General features: G+C 39.6%; 2 protein-coding genes across 13 annotated transcripts in view; both read right to left on the bottom strand.

Moving 5' to 3' along the window:
- Positions 1 to 15,597, bottom strand: part of IMPG2 (interphotoreceptor matrix proteoglycan 2) — a 58,582-nt gene extending 42,985 nt beyond the window's left edge. For 5 of the 7 annotated variants that reach the window (XM_033005248.2, XM_033005252.2, XM_033005251.2 and 2 more), the window contains exons 1-3: positions 14,721 to 15,596; positions 13,154 to 13,414; positions 5,250 to 5,416 (exon numbers count right to left, since the gene is read on the bottom strand). In XM_033005248.2, the coding sequence (XP_032861139.2) occupies positions 5,250 to 5,416; positions 13,154 to 13,414; positions 14,721 to 14,799 (507 nt within the window). In that variant the 5' untranslated portion in view covers positions 14,800 to 15,596. Of the gene's footprint in view, positions 1 to 5,249; positions 5,417 to 13,153; positions 13,415 to 14,720 lie in introns of all 7 variants that reach the window. The other 2 variants (XR_004408926.2, XM_033005250.2) reach the window with 2 other exon arrangements.
- A 3,760-nt stretch (positions 15,598 to 19,357) lies between these two features.
- Positions 19,358 to 27,010, bottom strand: part of SENP7 (SUMO specific peptidase 7) — a 48,282-nt gene continuing 40,629 nt past the window's right edge. For all 6 annotated transcript variants that reach the window (XM_042788698.1, XM_042788696.1, XM_042788699.1 and 3 more), the window contains 2 exons: positions 25,873 to 26,023; positions 19,358 to 21,594 (listed from right to left, as the gene is read on the bottom strand). In XM_042788698.1, coding sequence (XP_042644632.1) covers positions 21,457 to 21,594; positions 25,873 to 26,023 — 289 coding nt within the window. In that variant the 3' untranslated portion in view covers positions 19,358 to 21,456. The remainder of the gene's footprint in view (positions 21,595 to 25,872; positions 26,024 to 27,010) is intronic.

Here is a 27,010-nt window from a genome sequence, read left to right as displayed (position 1 = left end):
TGTGTGTCGTTACCACATGGGAAGAGGCTCTACACAAACACAAACCAGGGTTAAGCAGCAGGCATGGCCCTGACTTGTGCCTCTTGCTCCCGCAGCAAGTTGCCTCTTCACTATTATCTACATTACCCTTGCTTGCTTATGTCTTTTCTCTTTTGGAAATAAGGATTCTGAGACTGCCACAAATAATAAATGGTCAAAGGCTGGGGAATCATGGAGTATGGAGATCCTTCCATGCCAACAGGAAGTTGGCAGCTGCACAGCAAGACTGGATGTATTCTACACTGTCATTGTCACTTTTTTATTCCTCTAGCCTATACACACAGCAGTCTATCTACTTGTTTTGCTGATTAAAATATATTGTCCAATAGAGACATCAGTGTGAGTTAGGTTCCAAGCACTCTGGCAATCAAAAGGGTATTAAACAAGAGGCTATAAAACTGGTCAAAGTAACCACACAAGAAAATGGCCAACACTTTTTTTTCCCCACAGCCAAAGGCCACATTCAACACATCAGCATATGCTGTAGCTCAGTGTTATAATACAGCTTCTATTACAAAACAGCAGAAGGCCTACATTCAGCATGCACATAAGTCCTATTCCCTTGTTTTCTGTTATATTATGTCAGACTAATAAAAAAAAAAAAAAAAGGAAAATAAATAATTTATAAGCATGTTATGATAAAGATTTTCTTTTATTCCCTAGGAAGCAAGTGTATTTTTTTCCTTCTCTTCTAATCACAGTACACTTACGGATTATATTCATAACAAAACTTGATATTGTTTCTTGTTATATGTGCATATGTACTACTAGTCAATGTGAAATCACTTGAGGTTCCATAAAAAAAAATGTAAGCAATCAAGGTATTTGCAAGGTATTGATAAGGTAAAAGGTACTCACCAATATCTTTCAACAGAAGCTGAATGTTTACAGTGTATTCTGCACATTGTGTTTTTTGGTTTGTTTGTTTTAAGGAACCACAGACTATATTAAGGATGTGCTTGACTTTACATCTACTTTTTCAAACCTTTGTAAAATATCTTTTTTCTTACTACCACCCCACATTTCTCACACCTTCTGTTTTTTTAGCTTTGTTCCTTCAAACTTAAACATTTAGTGTAACATCTTCTGATGCAATTTGTACAAATCGTTGCTTGTAGGACAGCAGGTGTCAAAACAGTTCAACCAACTACTCCAGAACTGCTGCATTATTTCAGAATCTTATAAAGTCAAAAAATGTGCCCCGTAGCTATGTGGGTATCTTACAAAGAATACCATATGCCAGCTGTAAATGCTACCACGAACAGCACAGATTGTGCTGGTTTGTCAGCAGTTCTTCAATCTCACAGCAAGAAGTACAAGGCTCCTGGGAAATCGATAGTTACTTTTGCTTGTGTTTCTCCCCTCTTGGATTTTTCAAAAATTATCTAGCACAAATGTGAACATGGCCACAGTCACAGAGCAGAGTCAGGCCAAGTTTCAGCAATATCACAATTCTAGACACACACGGCCCAAAGAGTAGAACAACTGCATGAACAGGATGAATGAAGACATTCTATATAACACAGTATACTCCTCTGAAATACAGCTACACAGTAAGGAACACGAGTTAATTTATCTGAAGGAAGGTCTATATAAAGAAATATACAGAGAGCAAAACTTCCCTTTGGACTAGAATTACCTTCTCCTTTTCTATTTCTGACAAGATTTGAAAAGTGATGGAGGGGTAACAATCGCACTCTTTGTACATCTACTTAATATCCAAATAAATTAAATAGGCTAGTATTCTTTCTATATAAAGTACTTTCTTTTAACATGTTCACATGGAAAGTAACATGAAATAATTTGAGGGGAAAAAATAGTATTTCAAATAATTATTTTATGGTTGGCATAAATCTGTTCATCTGCTCCTTCTGAAAATCTGGCAGATGATGTGCTTTAAGAATCTGATGAAAATTTAATATATGTATTATATATGACTGTATAACATGCATATATATATACACACATGTGTACAGGCAAGCCTCAATTTCCAAGACAACATATGGTGCATAGCTTGCTTATTACAGAGCAGCAAAAGCACTGCCTTCTGAGGCACACTTCCCGTACCAGTAGAAGCCATCTGATAGCAAAACTGCAAATTCGAGCTGTGTAGGCCTTCAGCTCCACCAAATTAGTCAAGTCTTTTTGACAGACTATTAGAGACTGAGCAACATTTTTCCTGAAGAAAAAAAGTATGAGAGCTGGAACTAGAGCTGGTCTAAGCTCCATCTGATATCCAGTAAGAAAGTGTGTCAAAAGCAAGAGAAATAGAATTCTTCTTTACATGAACTAAGCTGTGCTGGAACAGACATTGCAACAGGTGTGTGACTGATTACCAGGGATTAGAGGAAAGGGTAAGAAATAAAACCTAGGAGGAAGGCTAATAAATTGTCATTTAATTACACCGCTCAAACGAAACTCCACAATACAACAACAACAACAAAAAAAAAAGCATGAAAGCAATCACTTTGCCAAGTTATTGTTTGCTGACAGCAAACCTCATAGATTTTGCCTAATTTTCAGATAGGCTGAACTCCTTTTGAGAGAGAGGGAAAATTCATGGCATGCAGCCCCTCTAAAAATTGAGTTTCATGTTGCTATCTACCAAAAAGTAATACAGAAATACACTCTAGACTGACAGAAACTGCCAAAATGCATAAAACAAAACAGGTGGCAGATCAATGCTATGGCACTAACATCCAATATGTGCCAAAAGAAAAGCAGAAATACTTTGATCAGCTGTGGGGTCTAAACTAAACTCTGAAAATTAACCAAAGATGCTTCACAGACACTGGAGATTGGAAGAAGACTGGAAACAAGTGGTATTTCATGAGGCATGTATTGGCAAGACAAAGAACTACTGCCGACCACATAGGCCAATTTTCTACAGTGCCAGGCAGAAGTGAGCCTTCCTTTTAAGAAACTGAGAGTGTGGAGTATTCACATGTACCATACATGCACATTACAGAGTACTGTGCACGCTGTGGAATGATGGCAGCCCTTTGCTCAGAAGTGCTCAGCACTTTGTACGTCAAACCTAGGGAATTAAAAATAATAAATAAATAAATAAAAATGGCAACAGCTGACCATGAGCCAATAAATGACCATGCTGTAACGAGACGTGTGTAATATCCCACAAGTAAGGGAAAGGCTTAGCCATGCAACTTGGTCAACTTAGCTGGTGAAGGTGGAAAGAACAAGAGGGTAAGACACAGTGCTTCAGAAAGTCTGCTTGGTCCCACAGGCTGAGCTCCAGCTCTTACCACCACATTAGGCTGGAGCAAGCAACTAGGAGGAGAGAGGATGTTCTTAAAAACAGAGTCATAATCACTGCATCTGTTTGGACTTAATGTTCTCAGAGCTGCTTTAAAGAGGTTTCACACTGACAAGCATTTTGTGCGTGAGCACATAAGAGAAAGAGTGAGTCAGTACTAGAGTTAGCAATTAAATCCACACTCTGACCTATGTATTCAAAAATACACCATCAGACCTTCTGAAGTGGGCTGGTTGGGAGATGGGATAGAGTGCTCTTGCCCTCAGTCTTTGGTTCAAATATCAGTTGAGTTCGGGGTTTTATTTCAAAAAAAAGACTCCTGGTAGATCTGTGGCATTTTATGTGGAGCACAGTGGTGACAGCATTCCATTCCTCTTAACACAGACTAGTCTCCCATCAAATCAGCCCCACAACTGTCACCTTTTACCAACTGTGCTGAAAGCAAATAGAATGATGAACAGTCTTTTTTCAGAATATTGCAATGCTGAAGAGAATATATCCATCTACAGGAAAAAGGAAACCTAAATTACACATAAACCATCTGAATAAATCATCAAACACGGAGCACTTTATCTGACTCCACTGTAGTGCTGAAGGGCTATACCCCAAAAGGTAAAGCACCAGTGGGAAGTTAGATGCATCATCCCACTTTCAAGAATCATCTTGATTTCACTTAATAAGCTCCCACTATAGATCACCACACTGCCAAAATCTTACATAATGGAATGATACATTCCCTGGGCTTATAAAAAGTTCACATGAATTTTATTTGTCTCCATCTTTTTTGGAAGTCTTCTAAGAACAACAGTACCATCAAACATCAGAGGCAAATTCTGACCAGCATCCACCTGTGAAGACTAACATGCAGGCTCAGAAAAGAAACCCTGTCTCCATTATCCACAACAGTTTTCATACTCACATTCCTAGCATAGGAGTCCATAAAAAAGCAGAAAGGAGAAATGTCAGCACATTCATACTATCAGAATATTACTGATTCTATGGGATTATACATTTAAGACTTATCATAAATTTCATAAAACTATTCATCCGTTAGCTTGCAAAAATAGAAGACATAGTAATCCTAAAAAAGATCCATAAACCACCATACATTTTAAGACAGCCTGTTTTCCAGAGCCAATTAAGATATCTACTGTACCTTAGATGCATACAAAGTTAAGCACTTAACTTTAAAATTCACAAACTCCTGAAAAGACATCTTCATATTTTATTTGAGATAGGCTTCTTTAGTTTAGATTAATGCTCCTTTTATTTCCTTTAAGCTAAAACAAGCTTTCTTCACCTGAAATAACAGAAAATATACCAAGATTTTCAGCAGTTTTTTATTAAATTGTTTTACGCTCATATTCTGGTTTTAACCTCTGCAATTCCCCATGGTGACAATGTCATCAATCGCCTTCACGGGACACCAAAGCTTTTTATATTTATAGTCACACTCAGTCAGGCTGCAGTGCACAGACATCATAAATCTACAGCAACATGAAACATCAAACAGGTAATTTTGCCATACGCCTTGGTGGCATCAGAAATAAAGCTCAGAACTTCATGCTTCGAAGTGCCATTCAGAGTGAAGGCATCCCCGTGTGCAGTTCAGAGCAGGAATCCACATGAGGCAATGCGCCACAGCTTGCCTTGTGCCATGCTGCCTTTTCAGACAAAGAATCTAGATATCACCTACTTGTCAGGAACCTATCAAAGACAATGTTCTCTTCCTCATCGTTGCTTTTCCCTCCATCAGATCAGCTACAACTTGTTTTTTGGAACTGATCTCAGAACTACGGATCCCAGAGCTGGGATACTCATGCCTGCCCATTTTAAGGGCTCCACAGGTCACCACCTGCGATGTGCCAAGCTGTGTGCTGCAGTGGGACATTAGGCCCTTGCTCATGAGAAAACACCAACCAGGTGCTACACCCACCTTCACAATCAGACTCTGGTGCTCCTCAGACTGACTGAAGTTCGTGCCTATTTCAAAGATACTCATCTTTCCTTCCTCACACAGGCTCATCCAGGCGTGATATTCTTCATGCTCTGGCAGTCTCTCCCAGAATATCTTGAAGACCTCCCAGACTGTTTCCTGACACACTGTAGGCACAAAAAAGGTCTGGTGTTAGTACAACAGGAGTGCTTCCATGGCATGAGCGGCCAGGATAGTATTGTCCAAATCCTGTATTCTTTTCAGTAGATTAATATATAGAACGCAGTGACTACACACCTACATGTAAATGTGTAACGTGTTGAAGGGACTGACAATGAAGATCTTGTGGATCTTCCATGCTCATATTACTTAACTCCCTGTTTGTTTGTTTTTGGTTTTTTTTTTTTTTTTTTTTACTGAAGTAATTAACTACTTCATTAAAGAAAAAATTAAGAAAGCAAGAGAGAGTGCACTTGTCTCCTAACAACCATCAAGAATGATGTCTTCACCAAGAGAAACTGCCCTAGATCAATGAGTCAAATTGTTAGATAATTTAGAAAACCAAAATAGTGTGGCAAAGTCACAGAAAGTAGACCTGGAGCTTAATTTGTGAGAATGATAGTGGCATCAATCAAAGTTTTAGATGCTCTATCAGTAACAATTGCTTTGGACTCACCTTTTCCTGGAATTTAAATTAAATTTCAGAAGTTATAATCGCATTAATAATTTGAAAAACGAGACAGGATGACAACACAACAACATAATATCCCAAGATATAAGTCAATCTCTAACCCTACTGTATGCATGAACTGAGAAAGAACCAGACCATCTCTGACTGAACAGACAGTCTGTGAATTAAGGGTTAAATTATCCTGTACTACACCAGATGCTTTAGCCTCCCAATCTTGCATGTGCTCTTTGCCAAACAGAGCAGTTGGTCACGCAATGTTCAAGCAAGAACCTCTCTGTGACCCAGGATATCTGGAAGAGAGAAAGATTTATAGGAGACTGACCATGAATCTATCTTCAGAAAGTAACTTTCTTCAGTCAGTTTAAAAATAAGCTCCAGGCTGCCAAAACCAGTACCTTACTGCTATTTCTTCTTGATACTCTGTATTCTGAATTCCAAAACTGACTAAATGTACTTGTGTAAAACTTCACGCATAGGTCATGTATGGGAACATACTTTCATTCAACCAAGAGATGGACGTTTTTCTTAAATGCAAATGCTTTATAAAAGATTTAAGGAACTGTTTCACATGTAGCAGCACCCTTAAGGCTTCACTGATTCTGTCATGCTGGATGGCACAATGTAGAAAAATCTCTTTTCTCTACCCCCAAACTTCAGTTTATGAGAGCAATTGGGACTATTTCTCCACTGTGGGACTCTACAGATACACAGATATCTCTCATTGCCATGCCACACTGCTGACGGCTTTCCTACATTAGTCTTGTAGCTCATTTGATATGAATGACTAGTGAAGAGTCCTCAAACTCTGCATTATTAACTGTCAGTAGAATATTACTGCTCTAGCACCCCTCCAGCTTCCGGGTAGTTAACTTTATCTGTAAGACACAGCAGTTAGGTAAGGAGTATTGGAGATGCTTCCTATCAGGTTTGCTTATCCATCTTTATTAATCAGAAATAAATAGTCACATTTACAAGTACCCATGCACCCTCTCACACTCCCCCTCAAGCTATGATTGCTTCCTCAGCAGCTGAGGAAGCAAACTCTTTGAGGCAGAAACCACATTTTCATATGACCTCTGCACAGACCTCAGGCAATGAAGCCATAATCCTGCTCTGGGATTTCTGCTGGAGTGCTAATAAGCTTCCTGAAGCAGAATGATACCTGCAGTATCCTCTCTCCCATCCCACTTGTAAAGAATACCACTAACTCTCATTTCTTTTGGCAGTACTTGTGTCCTGCATTCTGACTAATGGATCTTTCACTCAGGTGTAACATTCTACAGCAACAATCCTGCAATGAAACTATTCCCTGTGGCAAGTCTTCAGCAAAGTATCAGTAAGAGTTGAAGCTATGGCAATAGCTTGCAAATACATTGCAGTAGCACTGTCTAATCCTACAGTTTTCAAATGGTAAGAGACAAAGGACTGACTTTCCGGTTGCAAGTAATTGGCAGTAATAATTGAAAGCAGTTTTCCTTAATGCTCTTAAATAAATTTAATCTCTTTTTTAAAATAAATGTGATGAGACAGTGTCTTGCCTGAATACAGGCTGCTGTTGTATGAACAGTAGTCCCAATCAGCTCCCAATAGATTAAGGATTTGTTGCGTGTCCTTTCATTTGGAATTAGACACCCCACTGAATTCCAGCCCCAAAGGCTTTGTGCCATCTGTGGGCTCCAAGCCCACTAAATCAGACCAAAGCTGTCAGAAGAGGGTCATATTTTCTGTGAAACAAGGAAAGGGGACATGGGGAAGGAGTCGTATTCTCTCCTCTCTAGCCTATGTCCTATCTAGCTGTAACCACTGCGGTAAGCAGTAACAAGTTGGACAACATGGTGCAAATTGCTTCTGTATTCAGAAGGAAAAGGCTGGCCCATGTCGTCCTCCTGAGTAGTCTGAGAGCTTGTTAGTTGACACACAGGGAAGGATTAAAAACTCCCAGCAAACAACTACGATGACTGCCATTTAAACACCTTTGTTAGCCTCGCCCTGGGAACTCCATCCTCATGCACGGTGAGTTGCTTACCACACACAGTCACCCCACAACCTTGTTGACACACAGTCTGTCTTGTCACTGTCCTGCTTTATTCCAACTGGCCAGTTTGTAAAGCAGGGGATTGCTTTGCAGGATATCCCAGGCTCTAAGGGCTCAACCCGAGAACCATCCCCAGGCACGCCTACCTATATGGTATTCAAGAGTAAATTCATAGCCTGGCTAGGGAAAGGAACAATTTTGTTTCTGTCTTTCTTTCCCATACCCCTTTTCAGTGTTTTGTAGTTAGATGTGAGCTGCCACTTCAAGCACAGAAAAAGAACAGCGCGGTTTCTTCAGTGTGGTTCAAATCATGCCCACGTAAAGAAAGAGACAAGCATGATTCTATCTCCCATCTCTCCTTCAGGTTTGCCAAAGAGGGAGCCGGTTCTTACCCTGACTTCATTGACCTGGCCACCCAGGGAACTGAAGAGACCACACCCTCACAGTGCATTCAAGTTCCCTAATAAATGTGATTAACCTTCTTTTAACTCAAAGGTGGAGCCCACCCATGTAGCATGTTTTCCACTATCTGCTGGCCAGGGAAGTTTTTCAAAGTTTATCATCAACAAATTATGGAGAACTCCTATATAAGAAAAACACGATTTTCATAACCAGATTATAAGCATTCTGACACTCTGTAGACAAATGTAAACAAAGTTAAACAGGACTTGACTGGCAACTTCAGTAAATAACTATATTTTACTGTATAAAAATAATTCCCTGTCTTTCTGACCTTCCGACAACTTGCTAGTATCTGTGCCACATATACTATCTACATATGCTGACAATACATGAAGCAACTTTTGACTAAAAATAGCAACTCCTTGAAACCAAAATAGAAAATAAATGAGAGTTGGGGGGTGTGTTGTGTGGTGGTGGTGGGTTGGACAAGACAACACCAACCAGGTTTACCAGTAAGCTTTTTGACTAGCAATGTAATTTTAAACTTTAAATAGAAAATATTTAAAGTATATAGGGAATGGAAAAAAAATGTAGCATCAGAGCTTACAATAAATTGTCAGGAGTCCAACAGTTCAGAGTTATGAGTGAAACTGCTTACTTAATACAACATGCTGTGTTAACATACTCCAACTATTAAGTAAAATAAATCTGCTGCACAGACTTTTTGTTATGATCTTTTCCAGAAATTAAGGTTCTAAGACTAGCTACAAAATCCTTAAAAACCAGCCAACCAAGCAGCCAGCCCTTCCAGGATCAGGAAGGCACTGCTGAGCAGACCCAGCAGTGCTGCCACACGCCACCCAAACCACAGATCAGCCCGCAGGGCATATGAGAACAGCCCAGGTAGATCTCATGCCAAACTTTCAGTAGCCTGCTACAGGGATAGCCACAGACACAGATATATGGGACAGCATTAGCAACACCAGGCCCTGGAGGAGACAGGATTTGCAATGAGGCATCTAATCCCTGGCAAAAAAAACTGATTAAAAGCATCATAAAATCGAGATCAATCTTTTAAGGCGGTGAGCTAAAAGCCTTGAAGGTACACGTGGGTGGGAAAGTAAGCTCCTCTAGGAAACTACTTCCTTCATTCCATGGCTGCAGTAACAAGTAACTTGTATTTTAGTGTTAACTGATCTCTCGGCTACTTTGCAATTTTCCTCTGAAGAATTCAAATGTTAAAAAAATTAAGGCTTACGAGATAGAGGGGCTCCCTGCTACAAAGATATGATCGTTCCAGCTGTCTACAGGAAAGGAAGCAGCTATGCAAAAGACATGTAACTGACTGACACAATAAACCAGAATTCAAACTGAGAACACAAACCATATGGCTTTTCCTGCAATTTTTCTCCAAAGTACATTTTGCATGCACATACTACATTTTGCATGTACTCCATTCCTGAAATAACTCAGAAGTCACTTAACTCATCACTGAAATAAATATCTTCAAGGTGAGAAAGGAGATAGGAAAAATTGAAAGATCAGCATGTTGGCCCATGTTCTTGTGCAAACTTCCACTTCAGCAATATATCACAGGCACTTAAAGTAGGCAAGGTCTTTACAGGTTTCAAAGGCTGCCTCAGAAATCCAGACGTGTAGTAAGACCATGTGAATCCCAGCATGCCTACTCCGGAAGCCAAGAAGCCCAGGCCTTGGGAGCTTATCTGCTTCAAATGCACTGTTTACATTCAAGTAATACTTATAAATAATAGAGAAATCCTGAAAATCTTAAGGCAAATTGTGTTTCAGCCCTCAAAAAAAATCCACACAGGTAAGCACAAGCTCTTCCCAGCCCTATAAATCTGCAGGAAGGGGTGAAAAGAAGTTTATTTGAAGGTTCCTTTCCTAAATTTTCCTTCATTGTTTTCAAAACCTCCAGCTAAAATCTGTGATGAGATGGTACCTCTCCCTCCCTCCCTCTCTGAGATATTCTCCTGTATGGCTACCTCTCATGCACCTGGGTACGATGCAGCATCTCTGTGGTTCCAGCTTTACCACTCAGGATGCATTTATCTCTCAAATGAGAGACAATTAGCCTATTACACTCAGTCTGTGCTCAGGGATTTCTGAGGTTAACAGAAGGGGCACCACAGGACAGCACTGGGCACCTAGCAGGGGATACGATGGCTTTCTGGCCAGTTGTGTAAGTGGGCAGTGCTAGAGTTTAATCCCTGTTAAATCCCTTTAGTGCTTCTTAAGAGTTGAATCATGTACAGTGTCTAGGAGCACCGAATCAGGCTGAACATTCTATTTTGAGGCAATATGAGGACAACTCCTTCTCCTCTAACAATTTCTTCACAACCTGAATGTCTTAATTGCAGTGGGTTTTGATAAGGATTATGACGACAAGGAGATTGACAGACACCTCCTACGAGATCTTTCCTGAAAAGGCTTCATTAGCACTTGCTAAATAAATTAATATGCATACATGCAGAGAAATTACTTCATCTATTGCTGAAATGCTGCTGTGTATGGCCTATAACATAGCAACCCTTAATATGCATGATAAATCAGGATTTCAAATCAAAATAGTTGAATGTGAATTAGCTAATCCACACAAAAGATTTTTTTTCTTTGAACACTAACATACTAAACTCTAGCATATAAACAATTCTCACCAGTAATATTTCAGTAACTACAAAGGACTGTCTTTCATAGGAAAAGTCAATCTTTTTGGAGGCATAAACTGACATCTAAAAATTCAAATGGAGACAGAACTAGACCTTCTACAAATAAGCTTCAGAAATTTATTGGCCAAGGATGAGCTATGCATAATATGTGCCAGGGCTGAGGGGGAAACAAGGAGAAAAGGCTCACTCAGCCAGACAATTTATTGTATGCTTGTTTAGCCAGGTACTTTTTATGACTTTTGACTGTTCGCTTTCATCATTACTCAGCAAAATTTGAATAATTTGTAACATTTAGGATTTCAGCATCAAATTGAAGCTTCACTCTTAACTCTATCTGTGTGCAGAACGTAACATCACTATTTCTAACGCCTCAGTAAAAAGATTTAGTGACCCAAAAAAGGGGAAAATGAGAAAGCTCAGCGCTATGCCCAAGATTATCAAATCTAGGGATTATTATCAAGCATAGAACTTCATTCCTGAGAAATACCTTTTATTCTTTCCAAAGTTTCAAAATGTTCTTGCCTCAACAACTATGACACACTAGCATAGAGTCTACTTCCTTCCTTGGTCACTATCTTTAAACAGCATCTTTAGATTTGCAGCTTCATCTGAAGCTCTGTCTGACAAAAACAGTTCTGGCAGAGACACTATCTGATCTACTCATGTGAAAAAGAAGATATACTAACTCATGAGCATACACTGAATTGTTGAAGACTGTGGATCACAGTAGGAAAAAATGCAAACAAAATTTAAGAAAGGTAGCCACCAGAGTAATCACATCTAGGAGGTGGCAAAGAGCAGCAGTATTAACCCTGAGCCATGGTGTCAAAATCCAGCAACCTTTGTTTTACCCAATTAACAGGCATAGGATAGGCAAATGGTGCAAGCCATGATACCTTGCAATCCTTATCTTGTTTCTATTTTACCAGCTAATTCAATTCCAAGTGTCCTCCACTTATGTACCTCTATCACAGGTAGTTGAGGGGTGACTGCAGTTAATGCACGTAACATGGATTAATTTTGAGCAAAACAAAGAACAGTTAAGTGTTACTGGCTAGACATAAGCAAGAAGCTTGCAACTCCTGTCAAACTGTCTATGTGATCACTGTCGACATCCCTCACATAATTCCACTTTGATTTCCAAATTCTTTATGTTTACTTTCATGAAACCACTCAGCAACTCCCCATTTTAACTGTTTTCCACTGATTTAAGTGAATAAATTGAGTTACCAGTGGGAGTTTCTTCTATAGTCAATCAAAAAAGTCTCATTAAATATGAGTCTCTGAACACCTTTGCTTCTCCTTTAAGTGACAGCAGCTTTTTCCCATTTCACCAGTTACACGCAAAAAAGTTAAGACACTATGAACTGTTTGAATACCACAATGCAGACAGACACAAATACCTGAAAGTGCTGCACAACCTCGACACCCCATTCCAATGTTGCCAGACAGAAGGATTTAAAATACATCATAGAGCTGTAATATTTCATGACATGAAAGAAGCCATTACTGGGAATAATTCAGCTTTTCAGAGAAAGCTCTGTCACACCAATATCTACATCTAAAAAAAAAAGGCTTCATCTCTATTATACTACAGCCTGATACACAGAGATTGGCTTTCTAGACAGAATATATGCTGCTTTGCACAACAAGCCATAGTCAAAAGTCACATGGCTGAGACACGAATGTCTCGGACTTGACTCTTTTCTGAAAGATCCCTTGGTGAATTCTACTAGAACTTGAAGAACACTAAATAAAAACAATAATCTCTGTCATTTAGCTAACCTGTACTTAACACGTATTTTTCTTAGCATCCAAATTGTTCCATGAGAAAAGATAAGTAATTATTAAACATTAACTGTGGTTTCAGGGATTGAGAGTTTTCATGATATATGAGTATAACCAGAAGGTGGGTTTTTAGCTCAGAACAGCTCTCATAAGGAAGATTATCACAGAAAACTAAGTTTCTTGGGTAACAATGTATTTTCTATGGCCTAGTATTTATTATGTTTAAAAGCATCATCTATTTTTTTTTAATAAATAAATATTCTTTGTCAATTATGCATTGAGACATACATTCACTTACCTCTGAGCTTGAAATATTTCAGATGGCTGGCAATAGCCTGCTCAACAGATTCATCAGGGCAGATCTTAATTCCAGTGGGAAACAGAATGGACCGCTTCCTTCGTAACAGCAAAGGCTTGTTGACCTGTTCAGCCTCCACGATGCCATTAAGCTTTTTCAACTCAAGAGGCAGAGGAGGGTTTGCCAACTGCCAGCCACTGAGCTGAGGGGTTAGCGAACCACCTTTAGCCTGTCCTCTTTCTGTAGCTGAAGTACCTTCTGCTGTAAAATGAAAACCACGCATATATTTCTCAGATTAGATAGTGATGCAGTTATATGTATCTTAATGCCATTGCTCTGCTCTCTGAAGGACATAACTGTGCTTTTTTCTGTTAACAAAGCCTGTCTGTATAATTGTACCATTACAAACAACATTAAGCTCTTTAGAGCATCCCATCAAATGGTAACACAACCTAGAGCTCTAACACTTTGAATGCTAATGTTTTTAATTTCCCTTCTGTGATTTGGCTTAAGTCAAGGGGACTGTATTTGTGAATAAACATGTACTTAGAAGCTTTCAGGGCCAGAAATTAAATAAGTAATTAAGAAATCCCCTTATTCCATACTTTCTTTCCACAAGAAACAATTATATCCCTTGCAAAAAAGAAAGCTACTTGAATCGACAGCTAGCAAGTACACCTTTCACCACTGTGAGATAGGTTCCTGCCCAACTGGAGCGGGGAAAGAAAGAAGGAAAAAACAGGCTCATCAGCTTTAGTTTTTTAAAAATTCCCTTGCATGTTAGTTGTTCCACATCACTCCAGAGGAAACATTACAGCTGATGCGAAAATGTGTCTATCTGGTTCTAGTCTGACAGTCTAATTCTCTATCCTCCAGAGTCAGCAGTCAGCTGATCTGAAATTAGTTAATTCAACTTTCTTCTTTCACTTTTTTCCTCAGAAAATAAGAATCACAATGAACCATTTATTAGAAAAAAAGAACAGTAATAAGCATATGGCATTTTTCATCCCACAAATTATGAGCTTATTCTGCAACTTCGAAGTCAATAGCACCTTTGACTTCGATGACTGAAAGGTGAAGAACGTGGCTATTTTGTCTGTATGTTAATAGTCATCTCTAGTGCAGAAGACCACCATCAGATGGTACATCAGAGGGAGAAGAGAACATAAAAAAGGTCACTAAGGCAAAAGCCCAATCTTTACCCAAACTGAAACATCTTCAGTGTCCACAAGCAGAAGACACAATCTCACTTTTTAAGTTTTAATACAAAATCATTAAGGAAAAAAAGCACCAAGTAAAAATCTTATCACTATTTAATGTTCCTCCAAGTTGGGAACCTTGCCTCCTGTAGCTACGGTCTACACTTAAAGCAACACAAACATACCATAATACCTCCTAGAAATCACACTAAGCATTCCATATTGACACTGATATGGCACAGATTTGACCAAACATTTCCCTGTACTACCCCCCTTTGTTATAATTAAAGCAGAAAGGTGTATTTATTTCTACATACTGCCACAGGTAAACTTTGAAGACAAGAATATAAAAAAGATTTCTGCATTACCTGCAACTATTTGAAGACCACCTTTAATCATTCCCAAAACCAGAAGGCAAAGAAGAATTTTCCAAATGGAGCCAAACATACTTATCTGTGGCAAAAAAAAAACTAAAACAAAAAAATATGCAAGGAAAATAAAAAAAAAAAAAAAAAGAAAATCCCCTTTAGCAACAGAGCTGTTGTCTTTAACGTATCCTTGAACCAACCAAGAGCATTGCCCTTCTTGAAAATATCTTGACGTCACATATGATTATCTTTGGAAAAAACATTAGGCAAAAAAAGTCAAACAAGACATCCCGGGAATGTTCTTTTCAAAGACAGTATTCTGCTTTAATGAAGAAACAAGAAAAGGTGATGGAAGTAAATTCCTTGGAGCTAGCAGATGGACTGAGACAATTTTTTAATTTTAATCTGGCCAGCTAAGCTCTTTACCAGAGCTTGTCATACCATTAACAGACAGTCCAAACAAGGACAGCACCTTTCACATTTAATTAACCATGTTTGTTCACTGGCCCTTCAATTTCTGCCCTTTTTTAAAATCATGCTGACCAAAAAACATCTAAGGGAGCACACTAGTCTCCACTGGAAGGTGTCAGCGTGTTTTGTCTTCCGCTTGTACAAATACACATACCTAAAAATGCACTGACTCACTTAAACACCAATGGCATATGTAGATACCACCAGAACAACCGTTCTGTAGGACTGGTTTTTTCTGGTGACAGAGCTAATACAGCCCTGCTGCATGAGTCTGTGCTAAAGGATAAAATCTTGTTGCGTTACACCACTGTCCCTTGCATCCCAGCAGTGGTGCTTCCCCCAGAGATAAACCCAGGGCAAGTTGGGATTCTTTCATCTCTGTTCAGGTATTATCTGACATGAGCAGTAGGAAAAATTTAGTACAGACACCTGAAGAGATGACCGGCTAAGAAGAACTGCAGAAAGGACAAAGTGCAGGAAAGCAGCAGTACACAGCTCCCCTCCTGTCCAGGGTCAGCTCATTGTGGAAACGTGTATGGAAGCTGTCCTGCAATGGCAGACTGCATCCAGACCACAAGAAAAACCCCGTCAGGGCTGCCTCCTGCGTGGCGTTACTCAGGACTTGCTGGCTACTGCGTTCAGATCAACCTGAGCAAACTGCTGGTTTGTCTGGAGTGACTATTTTTGGTCGTGGTTTTGCATAAATATTTCAAAGCTGGATTCCCAAGGCTTCCCAGATGACAGTCTGCGGAGCATTTGCACAGAGCTCCTTAGGTGTAACAGTGCTGACTCCTCTTTTCTAGCTGCTCTGCTGAACTCTCGGCAATTCAGATAACACTGGTAATTCCTGGTATTACACAGAGGACATTCACAGGAATCAAACAAAACTACCTTTGCTTTTAGTCTCTGCCTTCTAACATCTAACAGACTCTAGTTGATATTTTTCAAAACAACAAATTTTCCTTTTTTTTTTTTTTTTTTTCCCTCTTCCCACTACTGTATTACACTTTAAGTTAAACCACTGAACTGCTCTAACACTCCCAGTTTTCTTAGTATCAGACATTTCGGATCTATCAAACCAAGACTGTTCACCTACGCTGGCTCTGTCAAGCTAACTACAATACTGACAGCAGCACCAAATCCAGTACACCACACCGGAGCTGTGAATTGAACGATCCTGATGATACAAGGCACAGGAAAAACACTGAATTGGTGCTTATAAACTGTTCTGAAGTCCTATTCAGCATCTCTAGGTAGAGCAACTTTTGAGGCTGGATTGGGTACCTTCATTATGATCCTGAACTCAACAACACAGCCCAACTTTTTGTTTTTAATCCTCTGCAGAGGCTGGTGCTTTCAAAGTCATGAATGTTTTTGGTTGCAGTACCCTGCAAAAATGCAGCTGAATCAAGATTAGAAATACTATACACACTTATAAAGGCAACAGTTAACTTACCTCAAGAATGCATGACAACTAATCTTCTTAGAAAAAATTCTCAAGAATATCTGTGCTTCAGTAAGAGTATGAAATCCAATTAAAAGTTTTCCTGGAGAGTTTTCAGATTTATGTCATTGTGGCTTTTTTTATCAGCAAAGTATTCTAAGGCACTCATAATGTGAATAGTATAAAAACTACCTGCTTTATATCTCTGTCAAAATTAATCTTCTATGGTATGGCTATGTCAGCTTCTGTGCGATTAAATATTTTTAAACATTTACATTCAAGTTTATTTAGTTCAAGCTATCAATTTTAAATTCAACACTGATTTCAGCACTGAAATTCAGATTTATAACAGCTGAACATCTCCTACATTTATGATATCAAAAGTCATAACTAAAAGCACAATCATCAGTGAAAGCTTCTTTAAACAAGCAAATCTCTTGCAGTAGATTTACAGAATGACCTTGGCAAGTTAACTCCTCCATTGATTTGACTAAAAGCCTCTACAATAGTACTCTGAATCAGAAGATGCCTATTTTTTCATTTCCAGCAGCCAAATTGTACCTGTTCATAAGTATTCAGGAAAAGTATATTCTTGCTGGGGAAAAAAAAAAGGAAGTATAACCTTAATGATTTAACATGCCAAAGTCACATCAGTATCTCCAGAAATAAAAAGACAATTTTCTGCCAATTTTCATTTCTGAAAAGAAAGGACATGCACTTTCATGTAGCAAATGTGATAAGCTGAATTATAGTTTTCTACAAGGGTAATGGTCACCAAAATTCTACTACAGCACACATACTGTTCTAGATAATTGGTTTTCAAATGTAATTTCTTCAAAAGTTAAACCCATTTATCTGTAACTAAAAAAAAAAAAAAAGGGGGGCAAAATATATGTTTACTCCAATGAAAATGCCTCTAATGAAAACCCACATGATGGCAGGCACTCCTTATCTCCAAGCTCACACAACTTAATACCACCATTACAAATTGTCTCCTGTGACTGGACTACAGCAACTGACTTTATGGCATTTGATAGGATTCACCAACAAAATTCCCAATCAGTTCAGCTGAGACAATTAGGTTAGACAAAACCTTTTCACTTGTTCGGTTCCTGTGGCCAAGCATTTCATCATTACCACTTCTTGCTTGTGCTCCTGGAGAATTCTCTGGTGAACTGTCTCTCAAGAATAAGCAATATCAGAGGCTGTTTAGCATTCCAGCTCCGCAAATTCAGCCCAACATAGCCTGTTGTACTGCCATCTCTTCTATCATGTAGTATTGTAAAGTATTAAGAACAAAAAAATCAGGAAGTGAGGTCAACGAAATTAATGTAATACTTTATTACCTACTCTCTCCATGTAATGTAAACCTATTGTCAGCAGTCCTCCTTTTCTGAACTGTTGATCAGATAAGTTTCTCTTACCTTGTTCAACACTCAAAGATGACCCCGGTGCCTGTGCTTTGTCTTTGAACAGTGTTTCCAACTTGGTCGGACAGAATTATTGCTGTTGGTTTTTATTCGACCATTAATGGAAACATTTTCAATCCTGAGACCTTTCAAGTCTCATTCTAAAATTCTTGCTTTTCCATCTAGAAACCAGAATCTTTTTGGGGGGTGTTGCCAGAAGCGATATTCTGCCTCCCTGTCATAATCAAGATAAAAGTGTTACTACTGTGTCTTTTAAGTTTTTATTATTTTGTAAAGTGTAATATTGAGTAGTGCAAGCACACTTCAGAGTCAAAATTTAGGAGGCAAGTCCCACAAAAGGACAGATGGACTGCGATGAAGCTATGCCTGCAATTCCAGACAAAAACACAGCAGTCCACAGATGCTTTTTAAAAAGCACACTTGCAGTTTCATGATTCACTTCTCCAACTCTTGATGAAAACTAGGGGGATTTTTCTATTTTTCCTCAAAGATTTACTTCCTACAAGTTACTTCTCTTCCACCTTGTTTCATGTGTCTTGCTTGCCAACAGTAAGTACCTTAAGTGGATCTCCATGACTCAGATTTCTTCATGGAAGCCAGTTTCTGGTCCCACACAGCCAGAAGATAACGGTTTCTTTTAAAGAAATTGATAGCTACATTTAGCACTTCTAGTACAATTCGTTGCCTTGAAACCAAAATCACACAGTGTAGGGTTGAGAGCCACACAAAGACTGGTTTGCTATCAAGTATCACACCACTCCAGCATTTCAGTTAAACAGGCACTAATACAGGAAACTGAGATGCAGCTGTGCAAAAACATCCCTGAGTCAGTCTGGTGCCTTATATATGCTAAAAGTTATCTTTGATTAGTCCTAGCAACTAAAAAGTAAGCACAAAGGTACCTGGAGCATAACTTTTTCCAGAGACACTGCCTAGCATTCACCATGTATCCTGTTAAATGCAGATGGCTGGAATGGGGTGGGTTGTGGCTGGTGGTCCCAGGCATTTCACAGCCTAGTAATTCAGGCTGCCAAGACTGTCAGCCTAACTGCAGAAAACAGCTCTGAGGCTCCTGGGTCAAAAAGCAGCCTTGATTGCCACAAGAAGCTGTGAACTAGCTGCACGTGCCTTTATAAGGACTGGAGAACAAATAATCACTTTGATACAAATTTGGGTTAAGAGACACATACTGTGTGTATACCTTAAAAGCAGTAAGGTGGCCTATCTTACACTTAGCTCACTGGCCATTTGTAGCAGCTGGGAAAAGAATGGCAGCAATCACAATCAGCAACTTCTGGAGATCATTTTAATATCAAATGTATTGGCATTCAGGTAGCACATATCTAATAAATCTGCAAAGGCAATCCTTTAACCTTATAAAACCAATTTAGAAAAGTTTATACATGACTTTTGCTTTTAAATATCTATAAACTAATATAAAAAAAAAAAAAAAGAACAAATTACTTTATGAAGGCCCAAACTATTTTTCAGAAGGGAACACTGAAATTATTCATCAATTAAAAAGGTCTAGAGAAAGGGCACACATTTCCACATTTTATCCTTCATCTGTCTTACAATAAATACACAGACTATCCCTGTAAGTAACGCTGATGACGTGATTTAGGTGATGAAAGCCACAAAAACTCTGGGATGAGGGGGACAGATGTTGGTGGCGGGTTAGTGACAAACTACAGAACTAAAGTAGAAACAAAGAGAAAAAAAACATACAGTAATTGTGCTAGGCTGCTCACAGCTATACAGAAGGTAACTGCGCTCAGCAAATTATCTCTGTTTAAAATTGCCTCTCTTCTCCAGAAGGAATGCTTCCTGGTTTGAGAAACAATGGTGGGTGAGTGTTTTTTTTATGACTGTACAGAACCTGAAGTAGTAACTGGATTTTCCAAATGCTAGGTTTTAGAGATGTCCTGAGGGAAGGGGCCCTGAGAATTCTGCAATGCCATAAAAACATTCACATCCTTGGGTTGCCCTCAGTTTTTATTTTTACTCTCCAGCCTACTTCCAGCTTTAAAAGCTCTGGTTTTGTAGATATGTTTACAACACAGGTGGTTCTGGTGGTTATCTGACATGTGGTCCCTTCCAAAGGGTGCAATGACACTTAAGTTTACTTACAGTGGGGACCAGGAGAAAGCATCCTCTTAAAACAGTCACCTTCTATCATGCAGTAACTACATAAAAAAGTGTGCACATGTCAAAATGTTATTAAAGTTTTATGTGATCACTCCTTGAAGAAAAACTACATAAATACGTATTTAGAAAATAATAAACCTGTGCTTGTTTATCAAATCAAGTCCAAGTTCAAACATTCAAATATTCACACATCTTTACTCAATCCTCCTGAGAAAAGTATAAATCCTGTTTGTCTTTTATGTAAAGTACTTATCTTAAAGACACATTATATATAGCATAATGACCTTTTTGAATGAAAATGGCCTTATTTTTCAGTAAAACACTTCAAACTTCTGAGGTTGTTAAGCCACAAAGTGCTTGCTCTTCTAATGCAAGTGATGACATATGATTCGCAGGAATAACTCCCAAAAATACGTCAAATAGGATTAAAAATTTACTGCCTACATGTATTGTATGGGCATGTACTTTGACAGTAATATATCTTCTAAATTCTGGTAAGAAAAACAAATTATAAAAAAAATACTTAAAAAATATCCACTCTTGACTTCAAAATATTTCAGTGGTTACTCTCAAGTGAATGTCTTCCACTCATGGAAATAAATGTTTATGATGAAAATGCTCGGGAGCAAAAAAAATTTTAAAAATCAAAACTCAAGAGCCTCAAATCTTGACAGAATTTTCTAATAGACTACTTCTGTATATAATTAGAAACAAAAAATACATCTCAAGAGAGTCAATATTATATCCTTAAATTAAAACAATACATAGTATTCATACTATCTGTATGAGCTGCAAAAATCAAGAGAGACATAGTAGGGTCAAAATCCTGTTTCAGGCCTGACTCCTACATGATCATCCATGTTTATACTGAACTGTAAAGAACAGGCTCCAAAAGATTAAAGTGTTTTTATATCCTTGTGGCACATACCTGTACACAGCTTTCATATTCCAAGCAAAGAATCAATTAGCAATCCATACATACTACCTTTGACATACTTACACTTTTATCTACAACCTTCTCCTTTTCCCTCTACAACTGCATTCTATGACCACATAACTCAAATGAAAAATTCTTTCAATATATACACACTGAACAAACAAAATAATTCTTGTGTTTTTTGTTGTTGTTTTGTTTTTTTTTTTTTTTCTCCTTCCAAGGCAGAAAGAACATAAATGATGCTAGGCAGACTTCCAGTTACTTTATACAGCAATGTTCTTTGCCAGGTCTGGCTTATTAGATTTATCAGCTGCTGCTGCCACGATGCTGCTGAAAGTGCAGTTGCAAGATCAGGTCTCGAATTTCTTCCCTTTTGCTTCTGATCAGCTGACGAGGAAACCAATTCTCCAGATGCAGCGGCTGTTCAAAGTTAACTATGGGATTCTGGTAACAGAAAAAACAACATTTACAACATGAATTTCCTAAAGCAAGCTTCAAAAAGAATTTCAAACTCTTCCATTACTGCTGAGACCAAGGAGTCACAAGTTTCCATAAGACAGTGACAGGGTTCAAAGTCAAATTCCAGTTCCTCCATGGTAATCTCATATATACATACCCTTAGCACATGGTAAGAACACCAAACAGGTTATCATCACTTCTCTTAAAGATACATAAGCATAAGCACATATTCAAGGCAGATTCCATGTATTCTGATACAATTAGACATACTCTTGATATCTAACACGGGACAGATGCACTTAGGTCACAAAACACACACGTATAATTACACTACAGAGAAGGATCAAGCATAGAGCTGTTAAGCATGCTGAGGTTTTGTTGCCTCAGGCACGTGTTTTTCTGTCATAAGTTGGTCTGTCTGGCAGAAGACAATAAAAAAGCAAGAACACTGCTAGCAGTTTTAGCAGGACACAAGAAGGGGAGAATGCAGAACAAAAGAGGACAGCAAATTGAAATGACTGAGAAATGCTGACAGCTTTGGCAGGAAGACCACAAATCTACATCTGATTTGCCAAAGGAAATTTTTTTCCTTCTTCATTCTTTTGCCATGCTTACATTTCACCTTCTTCTCCCTTTGAGTAAAGTAGTATATGATAAACCAAAAAAGCTAAGCGAAAAACACATCACGATTTGTGGTCTATGAGCCCTGGTATGTTCAGGACAAATTGCAACCAAATTGCGCAGGCCTTGCTTCTGCAAGCACAACATGACCCCACTGTTAAAGAATGGGCAGCTCAAAAGCATTGGTAAAGAATTTAATCTTCCACCTACACAAGAGTTCAACTCATCAATCACAGAATGGTTGACGATTGAAAGAACTTCTGGAGGCCGTCTGGTCCAACACCCCTACTCAAGCAGAGCCACCTAGAGCTAGTGGCCAGGACCACATCCAGGCAGAGTTTGAACATCTCCAAGGAGGGACACTCTACAACCTCTTTGGGCAAACTGCACTTGGTCACCCTCACAGTAAAAAGAAAAAAAAAATGCATTTCCACATGTTTTCCTTATGTTTCCTTAGGGGGAATCTGCTGTGTTTCTGTTTGCATCTATTGCCTCTTGTCCTGTTACTGGGCATCACTGAAAAGAGAGGGCTTTGTCCATTTTGCACCCTCCCTTCAGGAATTTGTACACACTGATAGTATCCTCCCTGAGCCCTCTCTCAGAGTCCCAGCTCTCTGAACCCTTCCTCATAGGAGAGATGATCCAGTACCTTAATAATCCTTGTGACCCTTTGCTGGACTTGCCCCAATAGCACCATCTCTCTTGTACTGGGGAGCCCAGAACTGGATGTAGCACTGAGAAGAGGAGAAGGATCACCTCCCTTGAACTGCTGGGAACAGTGCTCCCAACATAGACCAGGATACTGCTAGCCTTCTTCTCTGCAACGACACACTGCTGGCACCTGTTCAACTTGATGGCCACCAGGACTCTTAGGTCCTTTTCAGCAAAGCTTCTTTCCATCTGGGTGACCCCCTGCATATATTGGTGCCTGAGGTTATTACTCCCTAGGTGCAGGACTCTACACTTCTTGTTAAACTGCATGAGGTTCCTGTCAGCCCATTCTCAAGCATCCCTCTGGGTGGCAACACAACCCTCTGGTGTATCAGCCACTCCTTACAGTTTTGTGTCATCTGTGAACTTGCTGAGGGTGCACTCTGCCCCAACACTCAGATCATTAATGAAGATGTTAAACAGGACAGGACCCAGTATTGAATCCCGGGGTCATACAGCCCATATTCTATCAGTTTCTCTATGAGGATCTTATGGGAGACAGTGCCCAAGGCCTTGCTGAAATCCAGGTAGACAATATCGACTTCCCTCCCCTCATCTACCAAGCCAGTCATTTTACTATAAAAGGTTATCAGGTGGGTCAAGCATGACTCCCCCCTCACTTTTTGAATCCATGCTGACTACTCTTGATCGCCTTCTTGTCCTTCACATGTCTGAAAATTGTTTCCAGGATTAGTTGCTTCATCACATTCCCATGAACAAAGTTGAGGCTGACCAGCCTGTCACTCCCCAGGTCTTCCTTTCTGTCTTTTTTTGAAGGTAGGAGATCTGCTTTCCTCCAGTCTTCTCCCAATCGCCAGGACCATTCAAAGATTATAAAGAGTGGTCTCAGAATGATATCAGCCAGCTCCCTCAACACTCATGGACTCCCTCATCCCACTAGAACCCATAGATTTAGGAATGCCCAGTTTAAGTATTCCCTAGCCTGATCCTTTTCCAGCAAGGGTATGTCTTCCTTGCTTCAGTCTTTTCCCCAGTCTCTGGGGCCTGGAACTCCTGAAAGCCTGTCTTGTTAGTAAAGAGTGAGATGAAGGTGGCATTCAGAAGCTCAGCCTTTTCCATGTCCTGTGTCACCAGGGCCCCAGGGAATTCAGCAGTCACTCCGCATCTTCCCTAGTCTTCCTTTTGCTGCTTAGATAATTATAGAAACCCTTCTTGTTGCCTTTGACATCCTGCACCAGATTAAACTCCAGTTGGGTCTGGCTTACTGAATTATGTTTCTGTATGCTTGGACAGTGTCTCTATATTCCTCCCAGGTTACTTGTCCCTGCTTCGGTCTTCTGTATACTTCCTTCTTATGCTTGAGTTTTGCCAGGAGCTGCTCCTCTATCCATGCAGGCCTCCTCACATCTTTGCTTTCCTTCCTGCTTTTTTGGATGTATTGTTCTTTAGCTTGGAGGAGGTGTTCCTTGAATGTCAACCAGGCTTCTTGGACCCCTGTTCCTTCCAAGGCCTTATCCCGTGAAACTCTTCCAAGCAGGTCCCCGAAGAGGCCAAAATCCAGGTTTGTGGCCTTGCTTTTTGCCCTGCTCTTTCCTCTCATGATCTTGAACTCCACCATCTTATGGCTGCTGCAGCCAAGCCTGCCTTTGACCTTTATATGCCCAACCAGACCTTCCTTGATTGTGAGTATGTGGACCAGCAGAGCACCTCTCCTCATTGCCTCCTCCACCACTTCGGTCAGGAAGCTGTCATGGATGCTCTCCAGGAACATCCTGAATTGCTTATGTCCTTCTGTGTTGCCCCTCCAGTAGATGTCAGGGTGGTTAAAGTCCCCCACAGGAACCACAGTCCCTGTGAACATGAGGCTGCTTGTAGCTGTCCGTAGGTGGCCTCTTGTTTTTCCCGATCAGGCAGCCTGCAGCAGATGCCCACTACTATGTCACCCATATTCTGCTCTTTAATCACTACCCATAAACTCTCAGGTTGGCTCCTCATCCAACCCTAGGCAGAGCTCCATGAATTCCAGCTGCTCTCTCACATCAAGGACAACCCTATCTCATTGTCTTCCCAGCCTGTCCTTCCTAAAGAGCCTGTATCCACCCATCACAGCACTCCAGTCATGTGAGCTATCCTATCAGGTCCCTGTGATCAACAAGTTCACAGCCCTGCAACTGCACACAAATCTCTAATTCCTCACATTTATTCCCTATGCTGTGTACATTAGTGCTCAGGCACTTTGGAATGGCAATCTTTTCTACTATAGAAGAACAATCTTTCCACTGCCCATGGGCCCACACAAGACTTTCCATGCACAGGACTCTCAGAGAGAACACAGATCACACATAAAAGCATCAGACAAGCAGTGACATTCAAAGGACAGAGCAAGAGGACACTGCACTGATCAAGGGGAAGAAGGGTTGTGGCCACCCTAAAAGACAGTGCCTGCAGCCAAGCATTTGCAGATGTTTAAATGTATGTGCTGAACAAGGAGAGGCTCCCTTAGCTCTGGGCATTCCCTGTTAAGGATTCCTCCTCCCTCTCTGCAGAAGCTGCTGCCTGCAGAGCCCCTGAAAGACCAATGCATAGGCTGACCAAAGTTTTAGAGGCTACAAGAAGATATGCACAGAAAAGGTGCCTTTGTAACATCTATAGGCAGAAATGTGTAAGCTACATAGACTCCAAATACATCCAAATCCTTAGAGATATTGAACGTGTCAGTGTAAAAGCAACATTAAACTACAAGGTCAGAAATGTTTGCCAGCAAACACAGATGAGAAACTGTCTGTGCTCCAGATACAAAGACCCCGGCCACTACTTGAAGAATGTGTTTTATCTCCTCTTCCTCAAATGACTTTGACACATTTGAGGCTGACCATTACAGGCTTTTGTGTCTGGCTATTTCCCTCAGAAATAGGTTTTCTTGTGTTTAAGGTAATTTTGGGAAAAGGGGAAGGTAGTTTCCGTTTGTACCTGGAAGAAGCTTTCCACATATTGCAGTAAATAGACCCCACAGTCACTGCTGTTATCTTGTTTAGGCACTCTGGGACACAGGTCAATCATTGTTGAATTATTGAATTCTCGATGCGTTTTTCGTTTAGCTTCCCATTCCATTTCAAGGTACCTACAAAAGAAAGCAAACAGATTAAATACTTGAGAAATAACTTCCAAGCTCAATGCATTTTGGGATACTCTTCAATATTGTTCTGGAACTGGCCAAAAAGCTAAAATAGCTTTAACCAATTTCTTTCTCATAATCTGTTAAAGAAATTCATACAAGGAACAACACAATTTCCACTATCCAATATTCTATCACACTCAGAGGCATGTCTACCACATAATATGCAATATACAAAACAGAAAAATGCATTATGTTATTTAAAAGGCAATTTATGTTGAGTTTCTTCAAGCTATTAGGATACCAGGACATTTTCAAACCTTAACTGAAGGAAGAACTCAATTAATCTCTCCTGGCTATCACACAGATTTTTGCTGGGTTCATCCTGAAAGGCCAGTAGTGGTTTTTTAACCTCAGCAAACCATTAAAAAAACCTTAGAATTCACCTTACAAACAACTTCAGTTACAATTGCATCAATATAGCCCTTGCAACCTACTAGTGTAGAAGGCATATAAAGACTTGTTAAACACCTTAAGAGATCTCTTCTTTAATGATTATGATTTAATTGTCATCAGGCTTTTATATTGTTCTTGTGCTTCAGTATCAACTCACTGACCCCACATTCTGGGCTAGCTACTGATTTTGAAGATGGGAATGAAAGCATAAGGGTCTGATTTTCACAGGCAACAGTTGCCTATATTTTTCTGCTGACTTTAGGCAGAGTTGCAAGGGCTCAGGGCTTGTGAAAATCAAACATAAGGTCTGACAATGTATAAAATTTCTATTCCCTAAAGTCAGACCTTGTGTTTGATTTCTAAAAGCCTTAAGTCCTTGCAATTCCGAGAATAAAAATAAATATAAAACACCCAAAACACCTTTTGGGGGAAAATGGCAACTGTGAAAAGAATGCAAACATGAAGGAATTCAAAGATGAAGACAGTTCAGCAAAGCACATTCCTTAGAAACTGCAAGAACCGATGACTTGATAATTA

Source organism: Tyto alba, unplaced genomic scaffold (genome assembly GCF_018691265.1).
Source record: "Tyto alba isolate M040663 unplaced genomic scaffold, T.alba_DEE_v4.0 Super-Scaffold_14, whole genome shotgun sequence".
Classification (NCBI taxonomy): Eukaryota; Metazoa; Chordata; class Aves; order Strigiformes; family Tytonidae; genus Tyto; species Tyto alba.
This window is presented reverse-complemented; position numbering and strand designations above follow the sequence as displayed.